The sequence below is a fragment of the Neopelma chrysocephalum genome, unplaced genomic scaffold (assembly GCF_003984885.1).
Source record: "Neopelma chrysocephalum unplaced genomic scaffold, ASM398488v2 Primary Assembly neopelma1_80, whole genome shotgun sequence".
In the NCBI taxonomy this organism is placed as follows: Eukaryota; Metazoa; Chordata; class Aves; order Passeriformes; family Pipridae; genus Neopelma; species Neopelma chrysocephalum.
Genome location: NW_020897741.1, coordinates 1,519,166 through 1,545,440, shown reverse-complemented (window position 1 = coordinate 1,545,440; position 26,275 = coordinate 1,519,166). Strand labels below are relative to the sequence as shown.

General features: G+C 40.2%; 1 protein-coding gene across 5 annotated transcripts in view; it reads left to right on the top strand.

The window, feature by feature from the left end:
• The window catches only part of KLHL29 (kelch like family member 29), a 395,224-nt gene that overhangs the window by 318,715 nt on the left and 50,234 nt on the right, over nt 1-26,275 (top strand). For all 5 annotated transcript variants that reach the window (XM_027690064.1, XM_027690065.1, XM_027690066.1 and 2 more), the window contains 3 exons: nt 2,585-2,723; nt 17,623-17,822; nt 24,419-24,678. In XM_027690064.1, coding sequence (XP_027545865.1) covers nt 2,585-2,723; nt 17,623-17,822; nt 24,419-24,678 — 599 coding nt within the window. The remainder of the gene's footprint in view (nt 1-2,584; nt 2,724-17,622; nt 17,823-24,418; nt 24,679-26,275) is intronic.

Sequence of the window (26,275 nt, the reverse complement as noted above, 5' to 3'; positions counted from 1 at the left end):
CAAGAGTGCAACTAAACTCTGATTCCCCTCTCCTTTCCTCTCCTCAAGCACAGGATCCATCTGTGCAGTTGCCATTCATACAGTTGTGCACTTTGAACACTAGAACAACTGATCATGATCTTTAAAAGAGGGAAATGGAACGAGGTGAGGTGGAGATTGACCCTTTGTGTGAGCATAATCTTAGTCTTATATGATGATGGTCATGGATGGAGCCCTTGTCCTGAAAGGCTCCTGCAAGGAAGGTTGCAAAGTCACAGATACCAGAGAAAATGATCTTGAATAGGAACTTAGGAAAAGTGCAGATGGGGAAGAGACATTGGCTGGGCAAATTTGAAAAGTGAAGAGAGTATCAAAAGTTTAGAGGGGAAAGTAACTGTTTTTAAGGCATGAAATGATGGAAAATTGGTGGGGAGGAAAATGTTGTTGCTATAAATGAAAGGATAATGGACCAAGACAGAAAAAGGAAAAAAGTTGTTCATATGTAAAAAGGGACAGAAAAATGCTTCCTCCACAATTGCCTCCAAAAATATGTAACTGGAAAAGCATCTGGTGCTGTTCCTGTTAAACCAGAGACCTCAGTCACTTTGACCCTAAATCAAGTAGAACACCTCTCGTGCCCAAAGCATCCTTGGTCTTTAACCGAGGCCTGAAGTCTTCATGGTGCAGTCAGACTTCAGGCATCACACCTCCAGCAAAAGCCTGAGACTTTCCTGCAGAGAAGTGAACATTCAGACCCTGTTTTAGGTTTTGCTCGAAATGTATCATTGTGCTTTAGCTCAGCTGAATTTGTTAAAAATAGTCCCTGCTATAGCACCCACAGGACAGAGTGGTTTATTTTCCCCTATTATAGATCTGACAAAAGCCTGCTGTTATTTCTGTGCCCTCTCTAATGATCTGCTTACTCTCTGGAGAGCACTGACCCATTTCAGCACAGAATAATTAGCCTTTCAGACACTACTGTGTTTCCATTAAATAGACATAAATGTGCAAGGTGACATTTATTTACTTAGGCCTGAAAAATACGCACCACAGATGTTGGGGCTCAGGAGAACTTCAGTTTCTTTTCATGGAACAGTTGTGTATTTGCATGATTTTGTGTCGTTAAACACTAGTGCTTTGCTGAAATGATTCCTGTTGAGTTTCCTTGGGGAAGCAGGAGAGCACAGAGATTATTTGGGTCTTCATTTCACCGTAAGGCCCTTTGGTGATGCTTTGGCAGCCCAGTGCCCAAGCCTGACAGTGGCTTTGAGCACAGTCATAGTCATACGCTGTCGAGGTCCCTTTTACTTTGTGTAAGGACTCTATGTAAGGAACTGTTGTTGATTTACAGATCTGTCTGAAGAGGAATGTGTTCAGGGTGTTACACTGAGAAAATGAGAACCTTGACCTATTGCAAACATAAAATAAACCCAAAGTCTTTTAGTATTTAAAATCAGCTCTTTTGTCATCTTGATCACTGGCTTCTGAACTGCCAGGCTATTGCCCAGGTGAAAAGTATATGATTCATCTTGATAGCCACTTTGGTCTGCAAAGCTGGAAGGAAGTCTTACCCTTAAAAGTCCAGGCAGCATATAAAACATGTAGGTTGCCTAGTAGTTCACATCCCTACATGGAGACGTGGCGTGCTATCATTTCATTCTGTTAGCACCAATAGGCTGTATAAAAGGAGGCATCACGCAAGGTAGGTGCTTTATTGCAGGATGGAAACACTTTCATAGGTTATTTTAATCATTACGATTCTTTCATGATGTGTGAAAGTTGATTGTTGCTGTAAATGAAACCATTGAAGGCTAAAAAATAAAAATGCTGTGATGGTAAAAATCCTTGGAGTGCAAAAAACGGGAATTGCTATAAAAGGCAGTAATTTATTCTCTGCATGAGATTATTTTTTATCATAAGGATGCTTTTAAGCTAATTCTGAAACATGTACAATTGTAGTCTATATAGCTGAGGTATATTGCTAGATGCATTGATAATTTGGCTAATTTTTATGCACTATAATTTATAGATTATTTAGAAGTGCTATTTTATTCTGTTAACTGAGAGGCTTAACACATTTTTACTATGTTAAGGATAAGTTATTTTTGCAGGTCTTGTGGTTTTATTATTTTGACCCATATCCAATTCATATTGCATCATAATACCATCTTTTTACTAATATTATTCTAGTATGTTCAAAACTTATTTCCATTTGGATAGAAATTCATTAGCTCTTGATTTTGATTATAACAAATTATTTTAACTTTTCTGTGATAATGCATTGTCTGTGTTTCTGATTTGCTGATGCTGAAATATTTTGTTTTCATTTTTAACCCTTCCAAATTTAGGATTGTTTTTGCTTTTTTTCTGTGTATATATATTTCAGTTGTTTAGACCTACTGGTTCCTGCTTTTTTCTTTTTCTTTTATTTTAATATGTTATGTTTGTAACTTCTGACTGTCTGTGTTGAGCCAATCTTACCGACAAAAATATCAATTGTTTCCTGTTTCTCTACTTCTTTACAAAAAAAAATGAAAAGTAAAAAGTAAAAATAAAAAAACTCTTAATGGGAACCCTGGCACTGTCTGTCTTCTCTGTTCTGCAGAAATGTTGAAGGAGTTGAACCAGCAACGCAGAGCGAAAGAGTTTACAGACCTGAAAATTATTGTTGAAGGCAAAGAGTTTGAAGTCCACCAAAATGTTCTAGCTTCCTGCAGCTTGTATTTCAAGGACCTGATTAAAAGGTTTGCCTTCCTTCCAGCTGTGATCTGCTCTGTTCTTTTGTAGGGCGCATTTGTGTCGCTTTTTTTTCCTCCCCTCTCTTGCAGGTTTATGAAGATTGAATCTCCTGTCACAGAGCCAGTAGCCATTCTTTCCACCTCCTCTGAATGTATTTCCAAACTGAGACTCAGATCCATTTGTTACACATCTGACTCGTACAGTGTAATTATTTCTGATAAGTAGAGACTGGTTTTGGCCGAAGAAAGTGTTCCACCACTGAGAGATCTAAGATTTAAACTCCACTGCTAATGGTGATTCAGTCCACAACTAAAAACTATTGCTGTCAGTGTTTTCAAGGGACTCTGTCACACATGACAAAAGTCAGTCCTTCAGGCTACAATAAGCCATCAGCGTTCAGGTGAACGATGCTGAGACGTTGTGCTAATAAAGCATTTGGAGTATCATAATCCCTTCACCCTGAAATCTTTGTTACATGTTTTTATGTGACTTTTATGGGCAAAGGGATTGATACTTTTATCATTTGGGGACTTTTAAAAGAAAATACAACTGATTAATTTCTCCAGAAAGATTGGAAATAAGATGATTTTCTGGTCAAAATGTAGCTTAGTCTGCATGTTGGACTAACAGTAGCTGTTTCATACAAACACTCTAGCTTAGGGTAGGTACAATATGTACGTTTTCTAAACATCATGTCTCCGCCTTCGCATTTTCCCCCCTTTGTTTCTAGCTGATTGATTCTAAACAGTGCATGATAATCTTTTTTTTCCATTGCATTGATCTTTCAATTTGTATGCTTCATATACTTGCATAGGAATAAATTGGTACTCTGGTATTATTAGTAAGTTAGAGTAGCAAGTAGGGAGGAAAAAAAACCATGAGGATAACTTTCATTTTTCTCTCAATCATCAGCAAATTAATGCAGCTGCTGATTTTGCCTTGCAGTATTTTCCTGAGCAGACTGAGCCTGGACTGTGCTAAAAAATGGGATTAAAGAACATTGTGCTTGCTTCAAATCCTGTATTTAAATTTTGCCAACTAACACAATAGTGACTGTATTTTATTTCAGGATGGCATATTGGCTGGTATCTCCTTTCAGTGTATTGTGTCCTTTTGCACAAAGCTGGTTCTATAATTATGGATATATATTACATTTCTATGATATAACTGTACTGACTGCCTTATCAATTATTCATAAAAAATATGTTGGCCTAGGAAGCATGTCTTTTCCCCTCTGTAAATCTAATGATTGCTAGCAGTAGCTAAGCCAGATCTCTCCTTTCTCTTCTGTCTGCTCATTATTATTTAATTGTTAAGGCTACAGTATATGCTTTTTAGGGTGATAAAGAGTAGAGTCTGCAGGAAAAGAAAAATCATAAAACCAACTTGCAGAAATCAAATTACTGACTGGCCAAAGACTGTCATTTGGATTTTGCTGTGAAGACATCTGCTTGTGTGCAGAAGTCACCAGGCAGCATCTATTTCTAGAAGCACACTGAAAAATCTTGCTGCTTTATTATTTAGTTATCAAATGGAGATATACATCAGATTGAGCACTGCTCTGATATGAACTTGGTTAAAACAATTAAAAAAAAAGCCTCTTTAAATGCTCTGGAAAGAAACTTATGAAAGCAAAACCCTACATTTCAGCATGTATTGTCTTTCAGCTGCTCACATAAAGCTTGCATCCATTATAAGAAAAAAATAGTGCAAGGTTTAGCCTGCTAACCTCACCACTTTTTGCCTTCTTTCACATCATCATCAGCAATAAATATTCCAGAGGTCGATTTGTGTCCACCATCAGGTCTCTCCACCCCAGTTGTCTTCCATATATAACCTCAGCTGCACACATGTATCCTTGGTGGAGACTAATGGAGTTGCACAGGGGTATCCAAGGCAAAAATACCTTTATTACTGATGATGATGCTTGAATAAGAAAAAATTCAGCTTGATGTCAAGTTGAGTTTGCAAAACTGTCAGGTGAGAAAAATAAATATTCACCTGTAAACTGAGCAAATGTGTCTTTGTGAGACAATAAACTCAGGGTTATGGGGTGGAATTTCTAAAGACTCGCTTTTTGTAGGATACTTGCAGTGTTAAAGCCTCATCCTTTCCAAAACTCATGAAAGTCAGTTGCAAGAGGTACTCAGTATTTCGTAGGATCATGCCCTTAGTAATACAAAATCATTATAGTTCACAGAGCTGGAATGCTTATAAATACAATAAATCTAGAATCCTCTATTGGCATTTGTTAGCAGCTCCTTTGAGACTGCACTTAAAGCTTTATGTGATTTATATTGCACTCCCTGTGTTAGTATAGAAATCAAAACAAGAAATGGCAGTTTTTCTTAAAGAATAAAAGAGATCTCTTTGTATTAAATATAATATAAAGGCCATTTCAATCAGTGCATGCCAGGGTTAAACTCTAATGTCATTCCAACCAAAGGCACCAGTGTGTCACCAGAAACATCAATGAGAAGATATCTATTCATGAAGGTGCTATGTACATTCATGGAAACATGCAGAAACAGAATCTTTGAGAATACTTACTTCAGCTTATTATTTGCCACAGGCTGGTTATTATTAACCTCATATTCTGTCATTGATTCCACTGTGTGTTCAAGTTGGTATCTGATTGTAGAATAGCAAATAGTGTCTCAGAAGAATAAAAGAGAAATGTTCTAAACCAAATCAGATCAATTATTCCCTTCTCAAAAAAAAAAACAAAACACCAAAATACAGACAAAAAGCATAATAGAACTAGAGTTATTGCTCATCTTGAGGAAGGCTATTTGATGAGAATTAGCATAGCAGGGAAGAAAATATGTTGGTTTTATTGCACTGTATTGAAAAGATAATAACCAGTTGATCAATTCTGAAGTTATTTACAAAACAAATTTGGAAATGAGAGTGCACTTTGAAACTCCTTTGGTTTCTCAGAAAATGGCTATTCCTGTGCTGAGCATTCTGCTCCTCATCCAGAAAATTCCTCTTTCCCTGTGATTATCTTCTAAATATATGATCCCTTTTGAGGTTGGGTTACTCCAGTCCTGAGCCTGAGTCCAGCACCATACCAAGCACTGTGCTTTTGGAAACAGGTTATCTAGTCCCTGTCAGATGCTATGCAGCACTTGAGCCTAAGCCAGGACTTGGTATTCATCTCCCTCCCAACAGCAACTGACCATGAAAAACAATCTTACTCCTTTCCAGTGCAAAATCATCTGAAAAGGATCAGGTGTATTAGGAACAGCAAGTGTGAAGTGTTCCTGATGTCTGTTCCACATCACTTTGCCCACAAAGGAAGGAAGGTGAGATTCAGGGGTAGCGTGGGGATCCATAAAGGACTACTGCAGTATAGGGCTTAAGGAGAACATGGATGGTAAGCAGCAGCTGGAATAGGGTTCTGTCCCCTAAATGCCATCATATATATTTTGAATGCACTGCCAACCACGTCAACGCCAGTCTACTCAACTTTGGCCTTTTAATTTGCACCTATATTTTAGATACTAAACAAATCAGCTCTCTCAAAGCAAAGGTTTAATTTATGGTACAGACAATGAAGAGAAGCACCTTGAAGGTTTCCAGAAGGATCTTTTTTCTCCTAATTCGGGTTCCTATGTGCAGGCAGGTAGGTGATCCCCCTGGACCAATGAGAGGTGCTTGTCTCTCTCATTAGGTAACCAACATTTAGGTCCAAGGCTGGCATCTAAGGCAGGCTGACTCTAACCTCACCTTCTCAACTATTGGTACAGTCTGCAGAGAGTGAGACAGATCTCTCCAAGTGGCAAGTCCTCTCCCTATAAAATAAGTGTCTAAGAGATGAAGTAAAGGAGGAGACCATCCCTCTTTGCTGTTAAAGAGAGAAGAAGTGATTTGATTAGACTGTGAACTTCTGATGGATGTTTCATTGCTTCCTTCAGGAGTCCAGCCTAAGCTGGTTGTCTGGACTTCTCTACAGTTAGGAGGAAAGATGAGAATGTCCGTAGGACAATTCCCACCTTATGATAAATAGTATGAATTGCCTTCTTCAAGTGCTCATTTTTCACAACCTAGAGAAAAAGGCCAGTCACCAGCCTGAATCATAGTTGGCTAAAAGGACATGAATGATTTCTTTAGAAACTAGTGTTTTTCTTAATGTCACATGCATGTGGTTATATATATATATATATATATACACAGGAAGAAAGAAATAGGTCCAGATCCATAAAAAAAAAAAAATCTCTAAAATGTACCTCTTGCAGAGCACAGATTTTCTTATTTAAACCATTCTTGGTTTGGGGGAGGAGAGAAATGAGGTCTGGTTTTGTATCTGTGCTAGAAGAACTGGAGGAAAATATGTCTGTGTGAGTGTGTGTGTGTGTGTGTGTTCCAGAAGGAAGGAAAGATTGGAAAATCCCAGGAAGAGCCATCTTTTTATTTCCAGCTGTATTTGGGATAGACAAATGCAGCTGCTGGATAAATGGAATGTCTGATATTTCCGTAACAAAGAGAGTTTCACCGTAACATTTTAATTTGCTGTTTTCTTCTTCTTAACCCAACCCAGAGTACTGGAATTTCTACCAAATATGACATTATTGATAGGAAGCACTTGACATAAAAGTCTCTTCTTGGTCAAAATGCTTGCTTTTGTAAACAGACTTTTATAAGTAGACTCCTCTGTGGTCAGTTACTAAAGATACACAGATACTGTCCTACAAGCTTTATCTTTTCAAGATTTGATTTTAATGATGCTTTCTAATCTGGAAGTCATCCTGGTTGCCTGATTCCACTGGCACAGAGCAGTAAGTCACATGCACAAAGCGATTTTGTCACAAGAAGCAGGTTTTGGGATGCACTGTAATCTGGCCATGATACGGTCATCCTTCTTTTCCTGTGAAACAGAGCCAGTGACTTCATGACCGGATTGCTTTTCCACAATACTTTGCCTCTTTTTGCAAGTCTTCAGATTTTTTATTTTATTATTTTTTCTAAAATAGAGTTGTATATGCTTTCTGAGGACTTGAAGGCAGGGCAGGAGAAGTAAAGCCTTTAGGGTGAGAGGACCAAATTCCTCTTGCTTTACACCCACGCTGAAGACGAAGATGTCATTCTGCATTTTACACCATTGTGTGAAAAGGCAGCATTTGGATGCACGACAGAGAAACCTGCCACTATCCATCTGAAACAGCTTGACAAAACTGCAAAAGCATTTAGGTGTCTGGAAAACAGACTGTCTGGTTTGTGTTTACGTTGTAAAAAGCCCAAAATGAGAAATAGCAGATGAAAGAAAAATCTACTCTTAGTGACCCCTTTGTGTTTTCCTGCTTATTAAGAATCTTTCTTTTAACTCCAGGAGAGGAGCAGCAGCATTTCTACATCTGCATGCTTCAGCTCCGTTGTAGAACAGAATGAATGTGGAAACAAATTATAACATTTAGTTGAAAACAGAGAAATAGGGAGTTAAAAATACGGTGTTTGTTTCAGCTGCCAGGAGAGGTATACTGTACCTAGACAGAATGCCAGGGCTTTCTGTTAAACCATTTCAAGGAGTCCATGGGAATGGGAGGTCGCATGGGAGTGTAAAATATCCTTCACCCTTTACTGCCAGGGGACAGGTGTAAATTGTGCTATGGACAACGTTTTTCTCTTAAACGAGGCAGTGATAATTGCTGTGTGTATGCACAAGATCTTGGCACGGAACAGAGCTCTCTGCTCTCTGTGGCCCGTTTCCGTGAGCGCTCCGCTCGCTCTGCCTGCCCGGGCAGCCTCCCACCCGCCTCTCGGAGCTCCCTGCTGGGCTTCAAATTTTGCAGCTGCCAGACCTTGGAAAACATGTTTTCATCAAGCAAATGTATGGTCTTCTACATAAATGAATGACAGCTTACAAATATTCAGTGGTGTTCTGGGCTGCCAGGCTAAGAAACTGCTGCAAAGCCCATCTCAGGCATCACAGCCTGGCGATTTCCAGCCTGGGAAGCGTGGCTGTGGATTAGGAGGGTGAGTGGCTTGGGCTATATGCTGCTCCAAAAGGAGGGGCAGAGCAATGTGTCCTTCTCTGAATAGAAACCCTGGAAAGGAGGACAGAAAGGCTCCTTTTCAAGTCTCAAGGTGCAGCACAGAAATTAAGTTGCTGCCTTGTAATGGCAGCAGCTTCCAGAGGCACCAAGCAGATCTCTGAACCTCTCACCCCTCTCCCTCATTGACAGCAACTCTGTTTATTGTAGCTGGGGCTTCTTGCTCACATAATTTCTAGACTCAACTACAAATCCTCCAAATCTTATCCAAGGAATGACAGACTAATCGCCTCTCTTTCTCTGGCTGTCCCCATCTGCAAGCCACCCAGCTGTCATGCAACCACTCATAAGATGCCGGTGCAGGTGACCTACCTATATTTACTTATATCTCACAGCCCAAGTCTAGACTTGACTGTGTTGAAATCTAGGAGTGAAAGGAAACAATTATCTAACAAGGTGCAGTTTGAGCTAAATGGATCAAAGACAACAAAGAAAAAAATCTTCCATGGCATAGAAACTGGAGCCATGTTCTTGTAAACTGTCATTTTTGGACCACGTCCAAGAGCCAGTCTTGTCCTAAAAGAAAGGTAATCAAATCTCCAACTCCAGCTTGCTTGCAGGTAGCTCCTTTCATTTAAATCATCAAGGATTAGCCACTGCTGGATTGAGATAATGAATTTGAATTAGTGTGACCAGGTTATGATCATATCAGATCATAGTGCCCTCTGTTTGCTTGCATAGAGCTGAGCTTCAGTGACTGAAATACTCAGAGCAGTTCTGCAGGTTGGAGTGGGCAGGGATTGATGAGCTTCCTGCCCTTTCCTGCCTGTACTGGCGTAGTGATGTGGTGTAGTACCTTTCATTGGTGTGTCTGTCTCTACATATACTGTAGAAAAGCACTAGCAACACCCTGTAGCTGTAGGAGAAAGAACCAGTGCCTGACAGAATTAATTCTAATTACTGAAGTGCTGATTGGGATCTTTGGGCACTGCCATAATCATAGTAGTAGTAATAAATAATAATTGTGATTATCATTATTTTATTATTGTTTTCCCTCTAGACATTGCAATGATGAGAAAGAGTCTTGGATAGACTACCTAGATAATTACTTGTATAAATTTCCCCGCATTCCTAAGAAATGGATTTATTAGCTGCATGCCAGCTCTCTGATAAGTTGGTTTTTGATGGTGTAATAAATAACATTAAAAGAAATCAGATAGGAATTGGGTGAGGGGGTGAGCTTTAAGTTTGATGAGAATGAATTTTTTATTCTGTCATTTTATTTTTAATCTTCCCATATAATCCACCAAAACCTGCTTGCATCTTTTATTTACCTTTAACAAATAGTAGCTCTCACCCAGGTTATTTTGCGACTGAATTAGGCTGACAGAGATACTTGCAAACAAGTTAGATCCCACACTATTAATAAGTTGGCCCAGTTTTTTACTTTTCCGCTAGTACCTTGTGAGATTCAGTTTATTCTCAGTCCCTAGCAAAAGTCTAGGTCATGAAACACTGTTCTTCCAAGGGCACTTGCTATTCACTTCTTCATTCTCTTGCTAGTCGTTTAAGCTGGCATCTTCAAACTCGTCATCTTCTTTCTTAAATCTCAGCAGGGAGCCAGATTTGTGCCTCCGACTGTGATCTCCGAGTCTATAGCGTTACAGGCTGCCGCTGATCCCGAGCATTTAGATTGTGTTCCATCAGTGAATGGCATTAAGGGTATATAGGAAACGTGGCTCTTTTGTTTGCTCTATTTTATTCTGGCCATGTTGTCCGTGGACAAAAGCATTTGCTGTTAATCCCATTGCTCGTCTTGGTTTGTAATGATCATTTCTGTGATGGTGAATTAGCGGGAGCTGCTGGTGCGTGCCCGAGCTCACAGCCATTAATTTTCCTGATTTTCTTCTGATAGAGCAGGTGCAAACTGGCAGCATTTGACCCTAATAAGTTACACTAGTCTGGCCAGATTTTGTTTGCCTGGAACAAGGCACATTATTTGTATCAACATCCTGATAAAAAGTGACCAAATGGATTTGTTGGTCAGGTAAATTTTCCTGACACATTTGCAAGCCTGTGTTTAAACAATGTAATTTATTTAATCTTGTGATTTTACTAGTTCTTTATTGTAATCATACAATAGTACCGTTACAGTACATGTTTTCTTCTCTCATGAGACAGATGGATAGTGACTGAGGCTCAAAGATAATGTTTATCTACAAGATAGTATAACGAAGGCAGAGATTTGCAAGTTAATACATTTTGAGCTGATAAAACAGTTCCAAAGGAGAAGCAATGCTGGGGTGTAATTTTTTTTTTTTTAAATCCTGTTTAATAAAACATTCAGTGCCTTATGACATACGTATTGCAATGATGTTGCTCTATAAATGTCCCTTCCTGCCATCATTTACATGATTGATTACCTTGCAGCTGCATAAACTTGTATAACTCGGTAAATAACCTGTTACCTCAGTATGCACATGCATCTTGGTGTGTGTCATGGAAATGTGTGTTGGTATGTTTGGGCATCTATATTTTTATATCTTGCGAGTGTGTAATTATGATAAATCAAGATCTTTGGACGAAATACAACTTCCTCTGTAGAGAGCTGTGTCTGATTAGTACATAGCTGAAGGTTGGCTGTAATATAATGAAGTTTATTTTTTGCTTCTCCCAAGATAAATACACTTGGGTTTTGAACCATTAATAACTCTGAAGATGGTAAAAAATCAAATAGTGGACAGTTAAGATGCAGCAACATTGCACTCTCTTCTTTGCCTGGAGTTTCAGTGCTTTAAGGATTAAAGTAAAAAGTTGAAATCCCACAATAAACAAGAGATTCAGTCTAAATTGTGTCGACTTGAACAGCAGTTTCTAATGAGCACACAGCTAACAGACTCTTAAGCCTCATGAGAAGCTGTCTATCCTAGTCTGGAGTCCTTTCTTTGGTAATCAAAATAATTTGACAGAGATAAAAAGAAATAGCTTCTCTTCATTTAAGTGCTTCATCTTACATACAAAAATCTTGGATTTCCTGTGTTCTGGAGACCTAAACACTGTCCAGGGAACAAAGCAATTTAATTTGATTTTTTTTTTATTGTCCTGTCTCTCTTAGTAGAAAATATGTTGCTCTCATGGAATGGGAACACAATTACTGTAGAATAAACATTTATATTCCTAATAACAGGAGCAAGCCAGCAAGATCAGCATGTCAAGCTAATGGGGCAGGTCCTGAGAGGGCGCACGGTGGAGAGGCCAGCAGGCAGCTGGCTGGTAGGACAGGCCATTGCTTTGGTCCAGGCAGGGAGAGACCAACCCCAAAGTATGGCCTTCGGTTTCCTCACTCCTGGGTGGAGCAGAAGCTCCTGCCTGCTGCTGGCAGTCCTGTATAGCCTCCTGTAGCTCAGACATGCACTTTTAGTGGAGATACTCAGATTCCTGAGTTGTATAAGACACTGAGCCATAAATAGTCAAAGACAGCAATTTTTTTTTTTATTACACTACCAGAATGAGTGTGTTTCCCTATTCTTAAAGATAGATTCTGAGTGAAATATGAACAAAATTGAGGCTGTATTATGGAGGTAGCTCTTTGCTGCTAACTCCTGTTGGGAGAAGCAGATAGTGGTGGACCTTGGGGAGGCAGAAAGAAAAAGACACACACCAAGTCCCACACGTCCAGGGAAAAATCACAAATAATAATTCTAAATATGTCTTTATTTTAAAAAATCATCATTTATTTCAGTGCCCTTTTGGAGCACATAGCTTAAATACACGTCGTACCTTTGAGTCTACCACACAGTGACTCATATGGCATCAAATGTAAATAGGTGTCACAAACTCTGTCAGTCCTTGTGTTCCCAACCAGGCAGCCTGGGAAGAAGCTGAACCAACTGTTCCTAGGCAGTAATGTACATTTACATAAAATGTTTCACATTTTTCATGTTTATTCCGTGCAGATGGCTCCATTTTGAACATCCAGAATTTGTTTTGACTTTGTGACTATAGCTTGTAAACAGAGCGTTGGCTGGCGTCTGCACCGGGTATAGGTAGCTTTTCATATTTGATCTAAAATTGAGTGAAGCTGTAGCCAAACCATTAGTCAGTCAAAATAATGTTGCAAGCCAGTTAAAGGCAGCATATCCAAACCATGAGGGAAGGCTGAATGAGAGGCGGTAGCGCTGTCCATAAATTGACAAATTGATGCTCAAGCAGTGTTTCACTTACACAGCTACTTTACCCAGGCTCTGAATGCAGCTTTGCAAATCAAGGCATCTCACTATTAAATGTTTTGAACAGAATCACACAGACGTTCTGTTATGTGAACATGTTGATACGAATAATGCAGGGAAAATGCATAGATACACATCTATTTATAACTCAAGATGAAGAAAACTCCGTTGCATTGCTATTAAGCATGAAAACACTAGTGCTGGCTCTTGCCTGTGTGTATTATGTGTGTGGAAATGATTTTCAAGGACAAATGAATACCAAAAATGTAAAGTTCTCTGCTTTTGTCAGTTCCACTCCTACATCTTGCAGATGAGGTATTAGGGTTATTTTTCCTGCTATCAAGTATTTAAACGTTTTAGGTCTTTTCTATATATTAGTCAACAGAAAGGGACACTGATTTTGATTTGTTATTTGAGAGAGTAATCGAACCGTCTTTTGCTTTAAAAGGTTCCCTGTGCCTTTGTCTTCTCTAGTTTAAGTAATTAAGTTGAAGGATAAGTAGCCAGAATATGTTCAAAGGCATTAGCTTGATTTTGTTTGACTTAATTATTCCAGACAATGCAGAATATTTTTCAGTAGCTCCCCCCTTACCCAAGCAGAATGTATCTGTGCTTCCTGCTTATCTGCAGGTTCAGTTCTGCTTGCACATTGCTCAGGTCTATCACCTTGCTGGAGAAATACATGATTTGTAAATCTGAAAGAATTCCCCAACAGCTACCATAAAATTAAGCTGTTAAAGAGCTCTTGGAGCTTGTTTAAATGTAGACCTAAACAAATCTCTTTGCTGTTTAGCTCAAGATAAATCTTTTTAAAAGTCCTGTTCTAAATCACTTCCCAATTTTAATGAGTTTATATATCAGCCTTTGCCAGATTTTTACTGTAGCTTTTCTCCAAGATTACAGCCATGATAAAGTAAGGACTAAAATTGTTTATTATATATTATTCTTCAGAAGCAAAACTTTTTCCCCCAGAGGCTGTTGGGAGAGCTATTGATTTTCTGCCACAATGTGAAATGTGTGACCTTTATAATATGAGCAATGATTACAAGGCCAATAAAATGACATCATTCTGTTTAAACTTTAGAGTTCGCAGGGCAAATAGCAGCATGTGCCACATTTAATGATGTCCATGGACGATAAGTTTACGTTGCCTGGCTTCAAGTGAGACTGAAACATGAAGGAGGCAGGCTCTCCATCCCCAAAACGCCCCATGTTTGTGCCAGGAGTGGGGGAACTGGAGTGTATGTAGCAGGTAGAACTGTGATTTTTTTTCCAGCTCTTAAGGGAGGAAGTCAGGGCTTTTCTGGTAACAGACTTCTCTAAATGTTTGCTTCTACCGATGCCATTGACAAAACTCCTCCTGATGTGATACAGGATGAGCTGCTGTATATACATATACATATATTCCTACAGATTTCCTCCAATCCACTGCAAATGCATTTACAGGACTAAATTCTATTCTTAGCTTTAGTCACTTTAGTGCAGTTCCTGTACAGTAGCTGAGAGAAGGTTCTGTCCCAAATAGATGAAATATAACTGCACAGGGCATATTGATGTTCTAATATGTGTGAAAACAAGGAACACAGTAACCTTTAGTCAGGCTTTGAGGGGGATGCCACAACCCAATTTACTGAAATAGTTTCAAGAAGAAATCTATGGAATTTCCCACTTCAGTCACATCAGACCGTTTCCCCACATTATGTTCTTTTCTTCCTTCAAACACTTATTTTTGATCCATTAGGATCTGCTTCAGCTAATTCTCTGCCCATTCTCCAGCCTGTAGCAAGCCAGATTTCCAGTGTGGAAACCAGGGTAGCTGTGATTTCCCTGTGCAGCCTGAATGAAACCTTTGCTCAGTATATGGTCCAGCCAAATGTGGAGCCAAAGGCTTCACTGCTTAGAAAGCACAAGCAAAACAGCACCACACATTCAAGCATCGGCAAGGCAGGAATAGGGATAATTTCCTTTCCCATTTCTAGCTCATTGTGTAATATCAATAATCTCTGTAGCTTTGTATTATACTTGCCATAAGTGGCTCTAGTGATTGATTAAACACCTTAGCTTTTCTTTGGCATTTAATCAATTGCAGCAGCAGTTTATTGCTTAGTGTATTACAAAGTAAAAGAGATTATTACTTAATTATTCTGAAAAATAGCAGCTTGCAGTTGTTGCTAACATGGGTATGTGTCTGTGCTGACATTGGTGTCACATCATCCTTTCCTTTGTGCCTCCTGGTCTCTGCTCTGGGTGTGATCGTGCAATTCCCTATGGATCACACGCAGTCATTCCCGCAGCCGTCACCAGCACAGAGCAATTAGTGCCGATATATAAATAATTGCTTATGGTAGGGCTTCCTACAGTGCAAACAGCCCGACTCTGTCGCTTGCTGGGTACCTCCAAATCTCCCTAAATTTTAGGCAGTGTGCTTATTAACCAGCCCACGTGAACATGAATTCACTGTCGGGTACAAACTGCTTCTGGGAGCCGTTCAGCAAGAACTACATCAGCACTGGGAGGCATTTTGATAGCCCAGAGCACAGGACCATAAGTGTGTACCACTGGAGATAAATCAGATGTGGGGCATATTGTTGGTGTGTGAGTGTGAGAAAGGAAAAAACGCAACATTTTGTGACATCCTCTTGAGGATCTGGAAAATGGCAACTTTTCTGTTTTGACACCTGAGGTTTTCTGCCTTGAATGCAGAATTGAATCCATATGCAAGAGTTCAGAAAGAATATTGTGGTGTGATAAAGCATAAGGATTCAGGGTAGCATACACATCTGTGCTTGTAGGGATATGACAGGTATCATGATCAGTATGTATTCCTACCCATCTGCTTCTGGAATAGGATCTTACCCACCTGTGTTGCCATGCAAAGGGACAGTTCAACATATAGAATTTTAAAAATGGGGTTTAATTCCTTGATTTGCCCCAACTATCTATGCTCATAGGCAAGTGATTTTACCTTTTTTTTGCCTCAGTTTTCTTTTGTAAATGGGAGTAGCCATGGTTCACTGCCTTAGAGAAGACTGTAAAATTAAGGACTGCTAGCTGTTCCTCCATTGAAAATTAAACCTCTTTAAAGCTTTGATTTTGCAGAGATTCATATAAATTAAAGCTGTGCCCTTGACTTGAACAGGGCTAGTCAATGGAAGACCAGTGACAAAACATCCACTGCAAATTTGAAGCATTTTCCCAGATGATTTTAGGTGTTATTGGGGTGGATGGGTGGGGTGTCGTGCGGGAAGAAAACCGAACCTTTTATGTTGTTTATTTTTCCTCCGTTATGGTAGTAAAGGTCTGATCATCACCTTTCTAGACAGCTGTGTAAATCCAGGAGGTTGGCAGTGCTTTGCTCGTGCTTAAAGCTGGCGTTGCCTGTGAATAGTGATGCTTTGGCCATGAATGTCACACCACATCGTATGCCGGTTTTGTGTCACTCGTGCAATGGCTTTTGCAAGTATTTTAGCAGAATTGGAGCGAGCAGACGTTGGCTGTCCAGTGACAGACAAAAGCTTATGTTTCTTTGAGAAGCTGCTGGATGGTCCTAACCGTTAAAAGAGTTTATTTTCTTACTCCAACAGATTTCCCCTCCCCTCCTTGATGTTACCAAATTTATCATCACTTTTGTCTTTCAGGTGTAACCTGTCTTTAGTGTTGCAGACACATCAGCCAACCATGCATTAAGAACTGGGCCCTTACTTTAATTCAGTATGACTTTCTTTTTGTCCAATAATTTCACAAGCACTAATCCACACTTCAAATGCAGGAGATACTCTGATCCCCAAATTGTTCAGCACTTCATGCAGGAAAAATCGTAGGCCACAGTCATGAAACTCCTAGAGGATGGCTGCTGGCTTCCTGTGGCAGAGCTGGTTGTTGTTTTCCCCCCTCTCCCTTCTTTGCTCTAACCATTTTGTCTGTCTAGCTTGTCTTGTATTCTGTTTTCAAAGCAATTGCCATGAAGGGCTTCCTTTTTTTAGTGCCTAAAAGGGAACAATAGATTTTTAGAATAAGCATATATTTATATTTTATATGACCAACCATCTGTATGCAGATATCATATTGATTGTATCTGTACTTTAATATAACATACTGAGAAGTTCAGGCTAAATAGAAATTAGTATTTTTATTCTTATTTTTTATGAAAAGGTCTTTAATGTATCCTTAAGTGCACATGACATTTAAAATTATTCCAGTGCTGGATTCTTGAAAAAGTAGATGACCTTTTCTCTTGAAATTGGAGAGTTGTTTTTCCTTAACAGTTATATTATGCATAGAAAATGAGATGTTAACCAAGATGTTTAAATGTATTGTTTCCCTTTGAAAGCTAATCCCATTCCTCATTTTCATTAATGTTGGATCATTCATTTTCCTTTTCCTTTCTTTCCTTTCTTTTCCTTTCCTTTCCTTTCCTTTTCTTTTGCAACTGTTTTTGCATGAAAATGCAAAGTAGCAATAAACAGATTTTTCGTAAGACTTGCTTTAAGACTCTTCTCTTTCAGATCCAGTAAAGTTTTTAAGTTCAGTTATTTTAAAATTCATATTCTTCAGTTCTGTAAACAAAAATAATGGAGAAATATAATGATGTGCAAAGCGATTTTATAGCCCTCACTAATCAATAAATGCCAATAAAATGGGGATGGTGTAATGTCCGTAATTTAATTGTCTGCTGTTACCAGGTCACCACGGGACAGTAGCAGAAGCGGGGAGAAGCTGGAATTGGCCATGTCCAACCTCACTGCGGATGTCCTGGAGTTACTCCTGGAGTTTGTTTATACAGGTTCTTTGATCATAGATTCAGCCAATGCAAAAACCCTACTGGAAGCTGCCAGCAAGTTCCAGTTTCATACCTTCTGTAAAGTCTGCGTTTCCTTTCTAGGTAAGAATCACTCCATCTAGCGAGGTTATAAGATCTTGTGTTAAGGTTTGTAAACCTTCTTCTGACAACTCTTACAGGATAAATTAAGAAACCCACAGAGTAAAATATCATTAATTTGACTTGCAATTTGAATTTTAAATGCTGACATAATGGCCAGTGGAAAATGGTCTAGAGAAGTGTATCCTGTTGTTTGAGTGACAACAGATTTCATATCTTGGATAACTTATTTTGTTGAACCTTCTTCCATACTTGGAATCTTGATGACATTTTGTTTCCTGGAGGATGATCTCTGCGTAGATACCAGGCTGTAAAGCACAGGTTGCTTATAACTGTGGGAGCAAATTTTGGGTGCTACACCGTTCCAGCTTGGTCAAACACCAAAAAATTTGGAGATGGACTCCCATGGAGGAGGAGGTCCTGCAAATCTGCAGAATTTGCAAAAAATTAAAGACTGCATTGCAATATCTGCAATTTTCTTGCATCCGTGACAAGGTCCTTCCCATGTCCAGTGTTCTTGTAAACAAGATTTGGCTGAACCATTCCAGGTTAAATGTTAACAGGGTTTGTTACTGCGTACAGAGTTATGGTCTGATGTATATGGGTCATCACAAAGGTGGGTGCAAGGAAAGGTTGCTGTGCCCACCCCTGGTAACTGGTCTGCCCTGTGTGCAGGGGGAGCATTTGCCCCAGCAAGGGTGTACAGAGCAACATCGCCAGTACCTCTGCCCTTCCTCTGATGGCCACGAGAAATGTGTTCTTCTTGTCCAGAGCATGTGATTGCTTGAAGTTCAATATTGTGTAAATGTTTTAGGCAATAGTAACATTGAGCAATACTAAATGGCATGGCTGGCACATGGAGGAGGTGGTCAGAGAGTGCCATGGATCCTCAGCACTGTGTCATCCTGCTCCTTTCACTTTCCATCTGCTTTCCAGAATAGACTATTTCAAAACAGTCCAAGGTTTCCAACTCAGCTAAGCTTTATAGGTCTGAACTGGAACCAGACAGACCCATTTCTGTCATGGCAGAAGAGGAGCTAGAACTGGAGCTCAGCTGGAACACACCTTGGTTCAAACTCCTGTCTGTACCACTTGCCACTCCTTCACTATCATAGCTGTAATATCAGTTTATGAGACATTAATAATTTACTAATTACTAGCACAAACTTATCAATACAGAAACTTTCAGCTTGGTCTTATATGACTTACTTCCCATGAATAAGTACCAGGTACCCTTTTTTTTGACATCTGATTTCTACTTGGTCTTTCTCGATACATCATTCAATGGGATACAGCATTCGCTCTGAAGCCCACATGACCTGTAGGTTCTTCCTGAGCAGTTCTCATTTAAAATTGACATCTACAATTGCAGAATGTGGAATATGAGAGTTTAGAAAATGTTGCACTCAAAACACAACAACAAAAAACCCTTATATGAGTCCAGTTTACTGCTGTGTTAATTTTCACTGCTAAGCCAGCCTGTTGGCAAGATGAGTGGTGGGACTAGGCTGGTACAATGCAGGCATCAGTAAAGAATCTGTGGTATTGTATTCTCCTTTCCAAATTTTTATGTGTCCCATGTTTAAAAGTCTGTTCTCAAATGGGTGGGTACTGGTGATAAGAAATTTATGCTTTGCAATCACACCATTTGGACTGTGCAACTTCAATGAGACTCTGGCTCTGGCATTGCTTTCCCCCAGCTTCCCTTTGCCACCTTTTCACAGTGATTAGATCCTATGGCCCTTCCAGGAACACGAGATGTGTTCAAGTTGCACTATCTCCAAAGATCCAACCGCAAAACCAAAATACATTTATTTCACTAAGTCAGTGTGAGATTTCTCTTTTCCAGTAGTTAATATTTGAATCTAGTGAACCATGTTATGGTATGAAATAGTAGAGTTGGTTATAAGTTCGGTGATATATGGGGAGCCGCTGGAATTTTGTATTCTCATTTGGAGAATTCATGGAGTGTAATCACTTATTTTTATTTATAGCTGTGACTGGATTGCTCTACAGAGATAGCAGAGCACTTGCCATCTGAAAAATTTAGGCAAAGGCATTTTGTCTTCTCTGTGGCTGTGTTTTTTGTTTTCATCCCAGCCACCTCTGCTCTACACAAAGCAAAAATATGGTAAAAGGGTTTTTTTCACCAGCACTTCTGGAGGATTCACTAGTATAAAGAATGAATCTTTCCCATCACTGGCCATGTCTAAAAAGGAAAAGTGGAGGGAGGTCCAAAGAAGTAAAAGCCCAAATTAATAGGTCTGTTCAGCATAGTACAGCACCATCTCAAAGCTCATCCTTTTTGAGTCGTGAAGATCCAGGAGGGTCCTGGCTAGTGGATGTCCAGGCAGCTTTTGGGACTCTATCCTGGGCCTCTCAATAGCCTTAAGCAGAGGCATCCCAAATTTTCTTGTGCTTTCTGGTGGAAATATGCTGCAAAATATGTCAGGAAAGTAGTTTCATTTTGATAGTAGATTTCTTAACCAGCTTTGATGGGCTAATTATAGCTGTGTTCTCTCTCCCCCACATGCTGTCTCCTTGGCTTTTATCTAGACCATGAGAAATGACAACAGTTTTGTGCTGACTGATGCAACGATGGTGACAGGTCCATGCAGACACCATATGATAACTGGGCAAATATTTGCAAACTGGTCAGGATATCATAGGTATTTCCTCCACCCATATGGCTGAAGACTTAAGCAGCTTTTTCTTCTTTTTTTCATATTTGTTGTACACTGTCATCACAGTCATGGCTCAAATTGGGTTTCAGATGGTTCATTGGTATCACGGTTTGGGTCTGTGGTGCAGGGACCTCCATCACAGGAGGGAACCAATTCTGAGCCTGTACTTCAACCTTCTTCTGATAAAATACATTCTTCCTTAAGCCTAAAGAAGTTGGTGCAACCTGATAGTTTCATGGACCGAAATAGGAAAGAGCAGGAGCTCTGGATTGTCTTAGTCTCCTGAGCAAAGAATACAAAGTCAATGTTTGGAAAGACTACTAGAGGGAGAAATGAGAAAAACTGAATGATGGACCAGCGATGAGACCTGCATGAATAGGCACCTGAGGAAAGAAGAGGCCTTTATGGTCCTTTTGAATTCAAGAGTAAGTGTTATGGGCAATTATTTTGTCCATCCAAGGTGGAGAATTTTGAACCAGGTGGAGAACTGCACTGCCCAGCACTGAAGAACCATCGATTATATCTGGAGATAGGAGAAAGGAAGAAGACCCTCACAGGGGAAGGGAAATGTTTTAGACAATTCATTGGGCGTTCACTGGACAATGAACGCATCTTAAAGTCTTCCACTTATCTCTGGTCTTCACGTACTTTTGACATCAGTGGGAAATACCTGAGGAATAAGTTCCTCATCAGAACATACACGAAATATCATGAGGAAATACATGTTTTATGCTATTTTTTGTGATATCCAAGTCATCATCTAGAAAGCATCTCTAAATGAAAATCCAGTGCTTAATGCACACAGAGGGTGCTTACAGCCCATCATCCTGTTACCACAATCTCTCTGGATAATCCTTCCAACACACCATCTATCTCTGACTTTATCTCAAGTCGCCCCACTGCCAGAAGTGCAGTCAGAGCAGTCTGCCTGGCTGATTGTCTCCTGATGACTCTACACAGGATCCAAAGTCGTGTCTAAAACAGCGGAAAATACCAGCTGCTGATCTACATTATTGTTGTGACACACATAGGAGCAAATATGCTATCCAGCACTGTCTCAAACCAGTGAGAACCTACTAGATTACATCTGATATCCTTAAAGTCCACTCATGAGTCTGTTATAAACTGTCCTTGAGCATTGGGAACAGCTTAGTAGTCAGCAGTCGTGTTCTGAATGGAGTCAAGGTGAAACTCCACAAAAATGTGTTTTTAGAAGCCCAGTGTCACTGTGGCAAAACAGCAATTATTGTAAACATGTCAGCGTCCAAAGGAAAATGGCTCAGGAGCAGACAGAGCATAACTGGTCCTTAACTGTCTTTGTCATGCCCGCATTCACAACTACCCCTGGATTGCAGGGATGGGCTATATTATATAGCAGAAGTCTATATCTAAGTAGTCACGTAGGCTCCCTTTATAGTCAGTGAAGAGTTACAGGCATCAGTAAGGCTCTGTTCATCCTGAAGTCATTATCCAAAATACTACCAGAATAATCAAGAATATTACTAGATTGCTGCTTGGAATTGATTGTTTATGAGCGTACAGTGATACTAATGTGAGTGCACAGTTGAAACATAGACAGCTGGAGTCAAAAGGCATCAATCTTGCCCCCAAATTTTGAGTCAGAGGTGAAAAATGGGGAGGAGGTAGTGTTTTTATGTTCACAGGATAGAGATTTGCCATATCTCCTATAGCTGTTGCCTTGCTCACCTGCAATGAGTCCCTTTACTTTACATGCCAGCCCTCATCTTAAAAAGACATCACTGTGCCCACCTTCCTGTGGTGCTCATCACATCAGAAGTGAAGTGCAAAGAAGTGTGTCAGCATCCTCCTGCACATACCCTGGTCTGCATCTCCCTGGGACCCATCTCTAAATAGCCTCACGATAATTGCTGAATCAGACAGGGATAATGCCATTTGTATGTGCCATCAAGGGGTTCCTCGGGGAAGAGGAGGGAGTGAAGCTTAAAGGGACAACATCAAGCTGCTTGGACACCAGTGTACCAGGCTGCATCAGTCACCCAGCATTGTTAGAGGTAGAGAAACGTACAAATCAGAAGAAATCAGTCGTGACCAGTGTTTTTTCTTCCCCACGCCACAGGCTCAGCTGGGGATGGCATGGGAATCTCTCCTGAGAGAGGCAAACCCCATCCCTTGAAGACAAAGATTCATTCTCACAAGTCTTTACCATCGCTGCTTAATGAGTCAAAATTGATTATTACCTTCATTATAAACCCTGTGGGGAAAAGGGGGAACAGTGTCAGATTTGTCTTCAACTTGGGAGTTTGCCAAGTGGTGATGAGAGTTTTGGGCTCTGTTAGATGATTATTTTACCTCCAGCCGTATGTATACATGAAACTGTGCCAGCAGACAGAACCAAGGAACCTGGAAGAGGGTTTGGGGTTGAGGGGTTTTTTTGAGTTTGAGGGGGGTTTTTTTTGGAAAAGAGGAAAATCTGGGAGCTTTGCTTCATAGCTGTCAGTTTACAACCTGTCTCTGGGCAGTCTTTGAGTGACAAAATCTACTGACAGCAAACAGTGCTGCTGCTGCAGTCTGCTTGAGGAAATGGGCTCCTTGGAGTCAGTACGATCAACCGATGCAAAATGAGATAACCTAGTTTCAAGATTGCTGGATCCGTAAAAGAAAAAGAGTTAGAGGAAAAATAAAAGACAAAACAGGCCCACAAACCCCCTAATCTCATGTCAGGTTTAAAAAAAAAAAATGAAAAAAGTAGCTTATAATCCAGTTTTATTAAAAACCGTGTATAGATAGTATGCAGGTTTTCAATCTGGTGAAGGCAGAAGCTGGGTGTAGGGAAGAATCCCTGAGCATTTCCAGCAGAAGCAACCTGATGGGAGTTTTGTTTGAAGAGATAAGGGGCTATTGCACATTCCTGTCCAGTGCTCCGACATAGTGCACTAGGATATGACACTGCCCAATGTGATAGATTTCTCTGGCAGCACAGGAACCTGCTACTGGTACCAATGCCTTTGTGATCTATTGCAGTTTGTCTATCTCTTATATTTTATTTTTTCTGTAGTCCCATATCTTAAAAGAATATATTCTGCCTATTAGTAGTGGCTTGGTTAACAAAAACTGAGAAGACTCTGAGAGTGAGAGTTCCTCTTATAAATGTCTAAAAGTGGTGGGTTTTTCTTCAGAATAGCTGGAAAGGAAAAAAAGTACAGTCAAATGTGTGGTGTAGCACACTTCTAACACAAAGCTACACACTGTGCTGCTGCTTCTGTTTGCTGGGAAGGAGATAATGCTGTCTCCTCTGTGTATGATTTTCTTTGAAACCCACTACACAACGTTTAACAGAAGGCGTTAGAATAATCTGTGTTTTGCATAAGGGATGTCATCACATTCAGCAGCAACAAAGTTCCTTTGAAAAAAAAAGAGGGAGGAGGATTTCTTTTTTTTATTTGAAGTATCTTAGTAGCTGAACAGGGCAAAAATTATCATAAAGTGACTGCAGCATTCTCAGAAATGTCCTTAGTGCTGTTTGCATTTATTCTTAAGTGTCTGCACTGGCGTTTACATCTTGCTGTTCCTTAAAGCAACATTGTAGGCGGTAGGAACAGCAGCAGTCTCTTGGCTGGGTTCCCATCCCTTGGGAAGCCCCAGATACTTTTATGTCAGTAGGTTTCCCCAGTGCCTTGTGGAGGCTTACACAAAAAGCAAACTCAGAAAGTACATTTCTCTCCCTGTCCCCAACTCAGCTGTTAGACTTTGATTTTTGTACTTTAAACCCCAATCCTATATTAACCCACAGTGCTGCTTTTGGTTAACTCCCTGAAATTAATTAGGGTTAGAAATTTGTCTATGACACTTATTTTTCTCATGACATTGGAACAAATGTGTATCTTTTAGTAATTATCAATTACCTTTTTTGTTTGTTTTTTTTGCTCCTTTTAGAAAAACAGCTGACTGCTAGCAACTGCTTAGGAATATTAGCCATGGCTGAAGCCATGCAGTGCACTGAACTATACAACATGGCCAAAGCTTATGCCCTGCAAATTTTCCCCGAGGTGGCAAACCAAGAAGAGATCCTTAATATCTCAAAAGACGACTTTATTTCCTACATGTCCAATGACAGCCTGAACACCAAAGCCGAGGAGCTGGTGTACGAAACAGTGATAAAGTGGATTAAGAAGGACGCCGCAATCAGAGCTCAGGTAAAAATAATCTCAGCAGCCTCACTCTGCTCCGTTTCCATGAATGCCTCTTTTAGAATAGAAACCATCTCCATGCAATTTTAAACATGAGGGTGTGTAGGAGATGGGATGGGCAGTTCAGATAAAAAAAGAGAAAGGGAATGCAGGCTATGCACAAAATGTGTGTAATTTCAAAATCGAATCCCCATATCTGATAATTTTGAATCAAAATCTCATTTGTGACATGCATGATACAAAGCTGGGGCCTCGAGTTATTGACTGCAGGCTCAGTCAGAGATAAATTGGGAGGAATTACAGTTGTCTGAGATGCTTTAAGAAGGGGATGCATTTTAGTACCAGCGGAAAATAAAAATCTGTCAGAAAATTTTTATTTCTTTTGATGTCACATACTGAATGAATATAGCTTCAGTTCATAAAAAAAAAGATTCTGTATCTTTATTGGCTGCTTAGATAATCCTTTGAGTTTTATATATTTATTAGAGTCACCCTTTCCTCAATCATCTGAGCTATGCAGTCTGCTCTTGACTAAAGAAACTGAGGCTGTTACTTTGCCTAGCACTAGATAGGAGCTAGAAACAATGACTGTGTGGAGGCTGATGATTGTCCTTGGGACAAGAAGACATCCCTGGTGATATCTAAAAACCTGCTACTTGCTTCCAGTGCAGCTCTTGCAAGCCAGCTTTTGCAGGTAGTGAACTGTGGTCTGAACCCCAAACCTCTCCATTTGGAGGTCAGTTTTCCACACAGACCATAGAAGGGGAAAGTTGTTTTCCTCCTTTCCACTTCGGAGGCCAGATTTGCTTCTGTTGGTCCCCAGTCACAGTTATGTCTGGCTTAAGGACAACAGCCCAGTTGCTTATGGACCAGACTGGGACTCAGGGAGACACTTGGCCACATGTTGTTGCTGTCCCACATCATGACAGTCTGGACCTTCTTGATTTAAATGGGAATTCAAGCACCTAAATGAGCAGTGGGATGTTAAATGTGTAATTGGATGTGATCCGGAGCAGTTGCACATCCGAACTTCATCTCTACAGTGGGAGAAATAGGAATTCCTGCTCTCCCCAGGCTGCTGGATGAGGATAAGGGCATTAAGGATACTGTGTACCAGGCCAAGCTCTGCTGCCTATGCTGCTCCATCAGCTCATCCCTGATCTCTGCCAGCATCCTGCAGCCCCCAGGTCCTGGTTCCTGCCCTGTGTGAGCAGGAAATGTGGCTCAGCAGGGCAATCCCATCCTGGGGACTCACCACGCTCTCTGACCACATCCTCCATGTGCCAGCAATGCCATTTAGTATTGCTCAATATTATTATTGCCTAACACATTTACACAGTATCTTTGATTTATTGAAATTGTCCCCTCTTTGGCTCTTGTTGGCCTCGAAAAACACACTGTTTTACACTGTATTTCCCTGGTTGCCTAAAGTTTGATGGCAGCAGTCAGCTCTGTGCCACTCTGAACTTAATGGGACCTTGGGGATTATTCCCAGGGGTCGGAGTTCAGGAACCCTGCGGCGGGAGCCTGTTCTGCCTGGTGCCAACAGAACGTGTCACTCACCAGGTGGTCTGGGTTACATGCTCAAAATTGCAGTTTTAAA